At 38.4% G+C, this 11,465-nt stretch overlaps 1 protein-coding gene across 2 annotated transcripts; it reads left to right on the top strand.

The window, feature by feature from the left end:
- The first annotated feature begins 5,835 nt into the window (after positions 1–5,835).
- LOC136518493 (alpha-terpineol synthase, chloroplastic-like) lies at positions 5,836–10,805 on the top strand. 2 transcript variants are annotated; one of them, XM_066512152.1, is made up of 7 exons: positions 5,836–6,116; positions 6,248–6,500; positions 7,046–7,412; positions 7,505–7,723; positions 8,887–9,022; positions 9,196–9,447; positions 10,438–10,805. In XM_066512152.1, exons 1-7 carry the CDS (start codon positions 5,847–5,849, stop codon positions 10,735–10,737), a joined length of 1,797 nt encoding a protein of 598 aa, XP_066368249.1. In that variant the 5' UTR covers positions 5,836–5,846; the 3' UTR covers positions 10,738–10,805. The 2 variants fall into 2 exon arrangements, with proteins under 2 accessions (XP_066368249.1, XP_066368250.1); XM_066512153.1 differs by having other exon boundaries at positions 6,251–6,500.
- The last annotated feature ends 660 nt before the right edge of the window (positions 10,806–11,465 follow it).

Genomic DNA, 11,465 nt, shown 5'->3' on the forward strand with positions numbered 1-11,465 from the left:
ATATGGCTGCCCCGGGAGACAACATGGAGGAAGAAATGATGAATATTATTGCCAATGCTGGTGAGCAAGATGTTGATGACGGAAGTCAATACCTAGCTCTTGAAAATGAGCAAGAAAATATTTTGTAAGAAAATACAGGCGAGGTATATATACTAAATATATATTATATGCGAATATTGTATATATTTCTATGTACAAAAGATATTTATTTATTATTTTTTATATGTAGCCCTCTGGATCGGCGACCACAACGGCGAAGAGAAAAAATGTTCGAGGACCGAAGAAACCACTGGAGGGCCGGTACATAATATCAGAATTCAACATCAAGACAGGCGAATCACTTGGTCCACATAAAAGGAAATTCGTGGAACACTGTGGGTACCTTGTAAGGGACATAATTCCGATCAGTATCCGTGAATGGAAGAAAAAGATCAACGAGAACTCCTAAAGAGCAACTCAAAGTACGTATATAAATACTTTTGTTTGCGAGTTCATCATGGCGTACTCAAAGAGAACTCCTGAAGAGCAACTCAAAGTACGTATATAAATACTTTTTTCTTTATATTATTTCGATCATATATTTACAATTTCTTTATTGCTCTCATTTGTATAAGTAATTACATGAGCAATACACACATATATATATATATATATTAATACTTTTTCCTTTAACTTTTATTGAAGACTGAATGGTTGAGGGAAAGAGTCATACGACTTGACCAACTTAAAGCAATTCGAGAGACTATAGCAGGATTTCTAAATGACTAGGTCATCAACTCAAACGGCGAGTTCTACAATGACCCGAACAACGAAACGTGGATGCCAAATCTGGAGGAGTGAATTGCTAAGGACATAAACAATTTATATATCAAATATTTGTTATATATATATATATATATATATATATATATATATATATATATATATATATATATATATATATATATATATATATATATATATATATATATATATGCACATATTATATGTACATAAAATAACGTGTGTATATATATGATCATCATATATATATATATATATATATATATATGCATGTACGCGTATATTCGTTTGTTATTTATGTACAAAGTTCGAACGAAAACTTACGCGTGCGAAGTACACATATATATTACTATTAGCAGCGTATTCGAAAATGTATTTTAATATCAAAACTAATCATTAAATGAAAAAAGAAACAAAAAATAGAAACCAAAAAAAGGAAAAAAAAAGAGGGACATTTAGTCCCGGTTGGTAACACCAACCGAGACTCAATGTCCTGCCCCGTGACGGTCCCTGGCAAGGACTGGAGGCCCCCTTTACTCCCAGTTAGTGTTTCAAACCAGCCCTTTAGTCCTGGGCGTCAAGCCGGGACTAAAGAAGGATATCTTTAGTCCTAGATTGGTGCTCCCGGTTGGGAAACCGGGACTAAAGGGGTTTCCCAACCGGGAGAAAAAAAAACCTTGCTGCACCGGTGACTGTAACAAGAGTGTTTTTCAGCGGCAGAGCTGAGAAAAAAACCAGCTGAACAGGTCAAAATTGCGTGGCCAGTGCGTGGGGTGTACCGTGTACGCTGTGGAGGATGAAAAGCAACATCATAAGTCATAAGTCGACAAGTTTTCATTTTTACTGTTGGAACTTGCAGGAATTCGATGGTGCCAAATTAGTTTACGTTGACAACGCTGCAACATTACAGAAACCTTATAGTGTGATGAGAACATTAGATGAGTACTACCGATCGAACAATTCGAATGTTCATCGTGGCATTCATGCACTCAGGCAGCGTAGACCATGTTGTAAGGTAACTGACATGCCGGTTCTTTTGTCAACGCAGCTGATAGCAGAGAGATTGTTTTCACTCGAAATGCTACCGGAGCTATCCATCCGGAGAAGAGCTGACTGTGTATCACAGGGATAACCTTACCAATTCGGAGAAGAGGTTCTAGGCCTAGCTAGACTTAAATAACTCAGACAACCAAACAATCAGAAATTGGTTTGGTAGGAGCAGGTTAAGACTGTCCAGACCAATATTCTAGCCAGACTAAAAATTAGTCAAGAAACCAAACACAACCTATATCATTTGCTTCCTCTCTTTCAGGTGGGAAACTCGGGGTATTCGGCTGATCTGTTCTCCGACGGTTTTAGCTTGTTTCAGTTTATTTTATTTTACAAAACACTATTAAATCATCTAAAACCAGCTATACTACAGAGTGTACCAGCCAAACACTTTGTACCTAGGGTCAGACCCATGCATCCATCAAACAAACTCACCAGTTCGAGTACAGTATGCATTATATAATCGTACGTACTACTTGATTCGGCACAGCATTAGCACGGAAAACTGGACCAGTTCACACTGAGGGGTGTTTGGTTCCCTACTAAAATTTAGTCCCTATTATATCACATGTTTGACATGTGCATGAAATATTAAATGTAAATTAATTATAAAACTAATTATATAGATTGAGGTTAATTTATGAGACCAATCTATTAAGTCTAATTAGGCTCACGTTTAGTCTTTCTGGTTAATATCAAATACTCGACACGACATGACGACATCTACTCAACTTTATTCGCTAGATCAAACAACCGAGGCAGCTGCTGCTAGGGATGTTGCGGCCTCCTAAAACACTGTAACAAGAGTGTTTTTCAGCGGCAGAGCTGAGAAAAAAACCCGCTGAACAGGTGAAAATTGTGTGGCCAGAGTGCGTGGGGTGTACCGTGTACGCTGTGGAGGACGAAAAGCAAGCCCAGGCGAATAGGGCGGAGGATAGCGGTGTCTGTGAGCGAGGAGAGGTCCGCGATGGCCACAGGACGACGAGCACCACGTCGCCGAGAAGGAGAAGGGTCGCGTCACCGGATTTGAAGCTCACAGGAAGCTCAAACAAACATGCCTTAGTACGTAAGGAGTAGTTGGATCAGATGTTAGATTTCTTGACGAATCTACGGTACGCACAAATACACAATAAATACATAGAATTATTTAAAGTGTATAAAAATTTTATTTGACAACAAAAAATAATGAATTTAAATATAATTTAAAATAACAAATATATAAGGATGAAGCTAAATCAAAACAACATTAAAGTTTGATATCATTAGTCATTACCATTTTTCATATATATAGATAACTTTAAATAGTTTCAAAGCATATATTATTAGTAATACTAGAACTGATATCATTAGTCTGATCATGAAAACAACTTTTCATTATTTTCATTATGTGCATCTTCCAGACGGATAAAGATAGCGGTCGGATATCCTATAATTTTTCAAATACGTATGGAATCGGATAGAGAAAAGTTAGGACAAACAAACTTAGATACATCTATTTTAGCTTCTATATCAGGAACAAATGCGAATATAAATATCTGTTTTTAAGTTTTGTCGCATAAGATGGTTAGCTAAACATCCATTTCCAGCGCTAATCATGCCCGATAGGGATCTAGTCACGATTGGCTGCAGCTTCATTAATTCTCCACCGCTCGTTGTCCACGCAACCTAGACCTAGTACACACTAGAAGAGGCCAAAATCACGTTTATTGTATGCTGATGTGCACGCTAATGAGTGGGACAGTGATATGATACTGCTGGTGGGATGGGTGTGAGTGTGAGGCCTCTCGAGAGCACGAAAGTCAGGCCCAACAAAGAGGTTTCGTAACCTAATCGTATTACTTTAAGGACTCAGACAACGATACAATTGCACGTGTTTTACGTGGCTGTTAGTATGGAAATTAAATTATAAGAAGTTTTGACTTTTTTTTTAAGATACATTGCTTTTATTATGCATATAGATATAGTGTATATCTAACTAAGTGCATAGCAAAAAAATAATACAGTATTATATCTAGATAGCATTCTATTCATCACTAACGTTGTCCCTCTTTGATCCTCAGGGTCTGTTTAGATTCCCTACTCTAAACTTTAGAGCTCTAAAAATTTTAGAGCATTTTAGCACACATTTAAAGTATAAAGCTCTGATGTGAGGTGGCTAAAGTTTAGAACTAATATTAGACCATTATTTTAAAGCTTTACTTCTAAAATTTAGAGCTCTAAAGTTTAGAGGAGATAATCTAAACAAACACGTAACTCATTACGTCGCTGATGTCTTTCCGCGGTCCGTCACCATGTCCAACCGAGCCAAGTCTACAATCAATTACCCCACCAATCAAACCTCAGTGAGTTAGATTCCATTTTTCAATCATGCAGCATGTTCGTTTGCTCGTATACGATCATGGATTATAAGCTAAAATAGTATTTTTCTCTCAGATCAAACCAGCCAGCAGTAAATAATCCACGATCGTTTACGACGAAACGAATAGGCTGATGTTACCTGATAACGAATCAAACACTTAGAAAGATGCATTTCCTCTATTCTAAATTATAAAATATATTATTTTAGTTATATATCTAGATATAGTATATATATCGAAGTGCATAACAAAACATATATATATATATATATATATATATATATATATATATATATATCTAGAAAAATAAAAGTTTTTTTTATAATTTAGAATGAAGAGAGTAGTTATTTGCAATCAATATAGCACCGATTGGAAAGAACAAGGCACATGGACGCGTTACAATTCACGAAGAACGAAGCATGTATTATCTTTACTCTTTTTATCTCTATATATGTTGATAGGACAAAAATAAATGATGGCATCTATAAACTCTATACTTTATTGCGACATATACATCTATACAACACACTTTTTTATATTACCACACCTACTTAAGAAGGTAGAATTACATTTTTTTAGATAATAAATGAGTTCTAGAATTACATCCACCCTAGGACGGAGGGAGTTGATCAGACATGTTGTGCGTGCGAGTAAGGAAAACCTGATTCCAGCTAGTGTGAGCGAGTTTGTTGGGTACAGGGGGTCAAGTAAGGTGGAAATGGACTAAAACATAAATATATGTGTGGAAATGCTTGTTTCTGAGCGCGCGCGCGACGCTCGGCGCGCACACCCGCGTGGCCGTCCGATGCGCGTGGGAAAGAAGGAAGCTCGTCCAATGTATGTGGACGCCGAGGCCGGTGAAGAAGGCACCGCCCGCGCTCGCCGCCAGCACCTGATTCGCTCGCCTGCGTCCGTGCCCGCCCTCTCTCTTCCCTAGCTCCGGTGGCGGCGGGTTCCAGCAGGAGACGGAGGTCGCCGGAGAGGGAGAAGAAACATCTCCGGCGGGTATAGAATGGCTGGCCGGCCGGGGGAGGCAGGTAGGCCCGGCGGTGGGGATGGTCGACGGGCGATTTAGGGGATCAGGCGTCCGTCGTGGCGGCTGGGCTAGGTCGGGGCGGGGGCGCCATGGCCGGACTTCACGGAGCTCGCCGGAGTTCGCCATGGCCGCTGCGGGCGGGGCGGGGGGGGGGGGGGGGGGGGGGGGGGGGGGAAGGGGAAGAAGGTGGTCGCCGCCGGCGGTACGGTCTCACCGGCCTTGGGAGGTGGTGTAGGCGGGAGTGAGGGCGAGGACGAGGGCACCGAGCCGGATCCGGAGGCGCGTGGGAGGAGGCAGCGGGGGTGCGCGCGAGAGGAAGCTCGGTGGCCGGAGCCGGGTGGGCGAGGAGGAGGCGGTTGCGCACGCATGCTGAGTCGTGCAGTAGAAAGAAGATAAGGCGAGGAAGGTGTGCTGGCGTAATTTGTGGAGCATGCGCAGGCGGAGACTAGTAAGGTCCTTAGATACGATTAGACATATATTTATGTATATACTTTGAGTGCAAGTAAGAAAAATATATGTAATCTGTGGAGATGTGCACAGCAGCAGTAAAATTTCTCCCCCTATATATACATATATAGCCCAGCAGCTTCTCCTAGAAACCACAAGAGTGCAGCAGCAGCATGAGGACCTGCAGCTATATCTCTGCTGCTGCGGCATCACCGCCGCTCAGGCAACAATGGCCAGGCATTTCATGGCGGCGCCACAGCAGGCAGTTGCAATGCCGCCGGTCGCAACAGGGTTATTCCGCCGCAGGAACACGGCATGACGACCTTGACGACCAAGGTGACAGCCGCCTGAGGCAGAACGCCGGCATTTTCCAGCCATCTATATGGGGGGATTTCTTCCTCGGCTACTCCAACCCAGCAGCACCTAATTCATCGCAACAACAGGTCTGCTCATTTATAGATGTTTTTCCTTTTCTTATTCTATACCTATATAAGAAACTTATTAATGATGTCTTAGATTCTTAGATTTTTCTTCTATTGGAATGATAATTATATTCGTGTTGCACTATTTTTAGCAGATTCAGATGGAAGAACGAGCGGACAAACTCAGGGAAGAAGTGGCCGAAATGATAGCAAGTTCAACTACCACTGCTAGTAGGCTGCACCTCATCGATGCATTGGAGCGTCTATGCTTGGATCACCTGTTCGAACAAGAGATCAGTGCTGCACTAGCACAGGTTGAGACTGCTGATGTCAGTGACTGTGATCTTGGAACGGTTGCCCTGTGGTTTTGTCTACTTCGGAAACATCGATACGCGGTCTCGCCAGGTAGCAACATGAACATACTCTGTCCGTCCCAAAATCCAAAAATAAGTGTCGCTATGGTATTCGTGCCGGTCAAACTTTTTAAAGTTTGATTAGATCTATAGAAAGTATTAACAATATTTATATCTTTAAATAAGTTTATTATAAAAATAGATTGAATGACCTATCTAATAATGCTAATTACGTACTATAAATATTAATATTTTCTTATATATATTTAGTCAAAGTTAAAAGCGGTTTGATACCTCGTGAAGTGAGAACGACATTTATTTTGGGACAAAGTACACCGCAACTAATCATTGCATTACCAAATCTTAAAATAAAGCATATGTATTGTGCTCCTCCATTCCAATTATAATAAGATATATATTTTGATTTTTCTAGATATTTAGCTTTTGCTATACACCTAGATAGATGTACACCATGTCTAAGTATATTGTAAAATCAATGTATCTAGAAAAGCCAAAATATATTTTTATAATTTGGAATGGAGGGAGTACTTTCTTTTACTTATCGAAATTCAAGCTGAAAAATGTGTCATATTTCAGATGTGTTTGTGAGGTTCAAAGACGAAGAAGGAGGTTTTCTAGTGGACGGTCCTAAAGACCTATTGAACCTTTACAATGCTTCGCATATGAGGACCCATGGAGAGGTAATACTTGAGGAAGCTGTACTATTCAGCCAAACGCGTTTAGAAAGAATGATACCTTACATGGAAGAGTCATCATTGGCACGTGAAATCAAATCTGCACTTGAGATCCCTCTTCCTAGAAGAGTTAGAATTTACGAGTCAAAGTATTACATCTCTGCGTACGAGAAAGATGCCACGTTGCATGAGACGGTGTTGGAACTTGCAAAGTTGAACTCAAATATTATGCAGCTCCATCACCGACAAGAGCTGGATATCATTACAAGGTCAAGTAAAACTTTTCTATTAAAATTTTATTATTGAAAAATTACAACCAGTTCTGTTACTAATAAAATTACTACCTCTAATAAATTTATAGGTGGTGGAAAGATATACAGATTGAATCAAGGCTTCCATTTGCTAGAGATAGAGTTGTAGAGTGCTATTTGTGGATGTTAGGGGTATACTACGAACCTTGTTATTCTCGAGGCCGAATAATATCGACAATGATTATGGGCATTGCGGTGCTTTTGGATGACATTTACGATTCTTATGCAACTCCAGAAGAATGTGAATTGTTTACCAGGTGCATTCAAAGGTTTGTATTGCTTCCCTACTTAGAAATATCTTTATCTTAGGTTCACTGTGAAGTTCATGTCTATCTTTACTGTGAAATTTGCACGTACGAATAGAGAAAACATACTATATGCTATTTTTTCAAGCTATAAGTTATATGTATGTGTTCGATTAGAAAAAAGGCTCAAAGTTTTTTACATATGATGTTGTAAAAATAGAGTATACATTGTTTCACTGAGGTGACCATACTAAAAATAGTAATGAGTTATGTCTTTTATGGTTGATCTTTGGCTTAGTTCATACATGTCACCGTACATAGAAACTTCCATCTAGCTTGGCCGAAATGCAACAAATGAAGAAAAATTTGAATTTCAAAATTTTAGAACTTAAACCAAGTATTTGGGGCCCTAAACATCGTACCATACATGGAAACTTCCATCTAACTTGGCGGAAATGCAATAAATGAAGACAAAACTTGAATTTTCAAATTTCAAAACTTAAATGAAGTGTTTGGGCCCCTAAACTATCTCAAACAAAAAAAAAAATACTAGATCATGTCAAGATCTACAACTTTGGTATAGGCTATATCAACTTTCGAGGTTGTTTGAAAATTCAAAATTATGGGAAATTAAAATGGATATTTAGGACTATATAATATCTCAAATAAGAACTCATCAAATATAAAGATATAGATCCCATCAAGTGCTAAAACATTGGTATAGAAAAATGTCAATTTTGGAGTTATTTAAAATTCATAATTTTGAATTAAAAATATGAGATTTAAAACAAATATTTGGATCTCCAAACAATCTCAAATAAAAAAATATCAACTATAAAATTGTAGATCGCATTGGGATCAACTATTTTGATATAAGTTTATCTTTATCTGGCTTTATATGAAAAGGCTATAGGTTTTTTGTGTAATAGCTATTTTCAAAGGCAGAATACACACTCCAGAAATAGCCACATTATATTTATAGAAGCATATTCTTAAGAGATTTGTCCTTGTAAATCTATTTCTAAAGGCAAGCTAACATATATAAACAAAGTCTAGTGTCGCGAAATTGTTTTGCAGTAGTGAGTGCGTTTAACGTTGAAAAGTTTACATTTATATATATGTAGTGACATTTTTATGTCATTTTGATCATATAGAACTCACAAATTTTTGTGAATTACCATATCTAGTTGGGATTCAAAGGGAGCTCATGACCTCCCAGAGTGCATGAAATTTGCTTTGGAGAAAATATTGGACAGCTACGAAACCATTGAAAATTTGCTCCAGCCGGAGGAGAAATATCGCATGCCATATCTAAGATATTTCGTAAGTTGCCTCCCTCATCTGCATATTTCAACTTTTTTATGTCTCAATCTGAATGATTATGCGGGAAAAATAAGGTATATGTATTTATCTAGGGTCCTTGCTATATAAACACATACTCGATCTATCTTTCTGATATGTGAAAAATGCATATGTTCACTATCTCTGATTCACAGACAGATGACCTGGTTAGAAGCTTCAACATAGAGGTAAAAATGCTTCAAGAAGGATACATTCCAAAGTCTGTTGAAGAGCATCTGAAGGTTTCAATCAGAACTGTCGGAAGTCCCATTTTTTCATGTGCTTCCTTTGTCGGGATGCATGATATAGCAACAGAGGATTGCTTTCATTGGGTCTCTAGTGAACCTAAAATGGTCCAAGCACTTTCCGTGATTCTCAGACTAGTAGATGACCTCCAATCATATGAGGTAATATTCCTCATTCTTTACACCTTAAAATATGATAATATTTGAAGCCTAATAGCAGGATCTCCCGTATTTTAGTTTGGAATTTGACTTTAATATTTGTCATATAACATTGCTTTATGCAATGAAGCGATAGAGAGGGTATTTTCTGACAAGCTAATTACACTGGAGTTATTTCAACAGCCTGGTGGCATGGTTACGTCACTCGCCTACAGAAAATATGTGGAATCATATGGTTCCTAATAGGGGAAAAAAAACAATATTCCACCATCTAGATCTAGATGAAAAAGAAAATCTCCATTCATGGTCATCTTCTTAAGCATTAAAATAAATATATTGGGCTATATATATATATATATATAATGGGAGAAACATGTGAAGCTACTCAATAGAAGTAATATTGGTCACAAACTTTAACTAATATGATGTCTTTAATGCCTAAAACACCATGCATGTGCTCCCATCAGCGCATCAACCATGAATCCTAGCTATAGTTAAGCCAAGCAAATTCTTAAAGGACATAGAAATAGCAGAATCATTACCTTTTAGAGCCATCTCTTCAAGGAAATAAAGATAAAAACATCCCCTTATATTTTGGCAATTTTTATCCTCGAAAACCTCGCAAAAAATATAGTGTGCTTAGTTTGAATGCTATAGCACATGGAGGAAGAAGATATAGTGTGGCATTTCCTTTTTTATGGGTGCTTAAGAGGACCACTAGTAAAAATGCATCTACAGTGGTGACTAAGATAAGCCTATAGCTAGCGAAAATACCCATATTTACACCATGGTAATCATAAGCAAGTGAGCAACAATTGGTGGATTTTTGGCCATGGTCCACTCTAGCTTACTGTGCCGGCTGCAGCAGTTTCTAGCCGACAATGTTGTAAACAAATGATGCCTCTGAGAAACCATTTTAGTAGTATTAGGATATTGCTTGGCACGAGTTTTCTTTTCTCTTACTAATATATTTGAATATTTAACTTCATGCAGCGGGAGCAACTGATCCCTCACGTTGCTTCCACAATCAATAGCTACATGAAGGAGCACAATGTCTCCATTGAAGTTGCACGTGAGCAGATACATGTACTCAAAGAGGACTCATGGAAAGATTTTAACAGCGAGTGGCTTAACCCAGACAATACCTATCCAAAGCAGCTACTGGACCGGATATTCAACTTGACGAGGATAGTGGAATTCATGTACAACCAAGAAGACAAATTCACAAACTGCCACAACCTTAAGGATACCATTCATTCCTTGTTGGTAGAGCCATTTATGATCCACACTTAGTATTGGCAACAAACAAATGAATTATATTTGTCTGATTAATGTAATATAATGTGGTGTTATCTCATCCTTATGCGTTGTTAGTATAAATTAATTTACACAGGATAATCCGCAAGCGCACAGATATTATACCGATGTAGCACTTCACCGAGAGTACCCAGTTTTATATTGAACTCGAGGAAACGTGTGTGAGAATAACCAAATCTAACTTAACCCAACTTCACAATCAAGGCTAGATAATAGGAGCGTAGAGGAGACTGCTAAGATCTTCTAGTCATAACTTTGGTAAGCTTTGTCTTCTATTGTTCAATTTTAGGGAAATTACTAAAGAAAACACAGGCAGAGTATGTTTTCTATAGTAACAATGTCCTGCTAGGCCTACTAACGGTGGACTATAAAGGATTCAACGAGGCTATAAGAGTCACCCTCGTGAGCTACCACTGATCCGGAAAATAGGGTACATCTATGAGTAATCGAGTCTAAGCACCATGTTTACACTATGAATACTACTTTAACCTAGAAGCTACAAGGATTAAAGTACTCAAAAGAAAGTCACAAACCTAAAGAACAATATGAACAAGATGCTTACTTGAATTAGAAGTCGATTACCAGAGAAATCTCAGAAGCAAGCTCAAGAAGAACTTGATTCCACTAGGGTACAAGCCGTAGAGAGAGCACTGATAGGCCGGGACTTCTCCAAAACTCTTCTCTCTCACTCTATCTCTCTATCT

The sequence above is a fragment of the Miscanthus floridulus genome, chromosome 17 (assembly GCF_019320115.1).
Source record: "Miscanthus floridulus cultivar M001 chromosome 17, ASM1932011v1, whole genome shotgun sequence".
Taxonomy (NCBI): Eukaryota; Viridiplantae; Streptophyta; class Magnoliopsida; order Poales; family Poaceae; genus Miscanthus; species Miscanthus floridulus.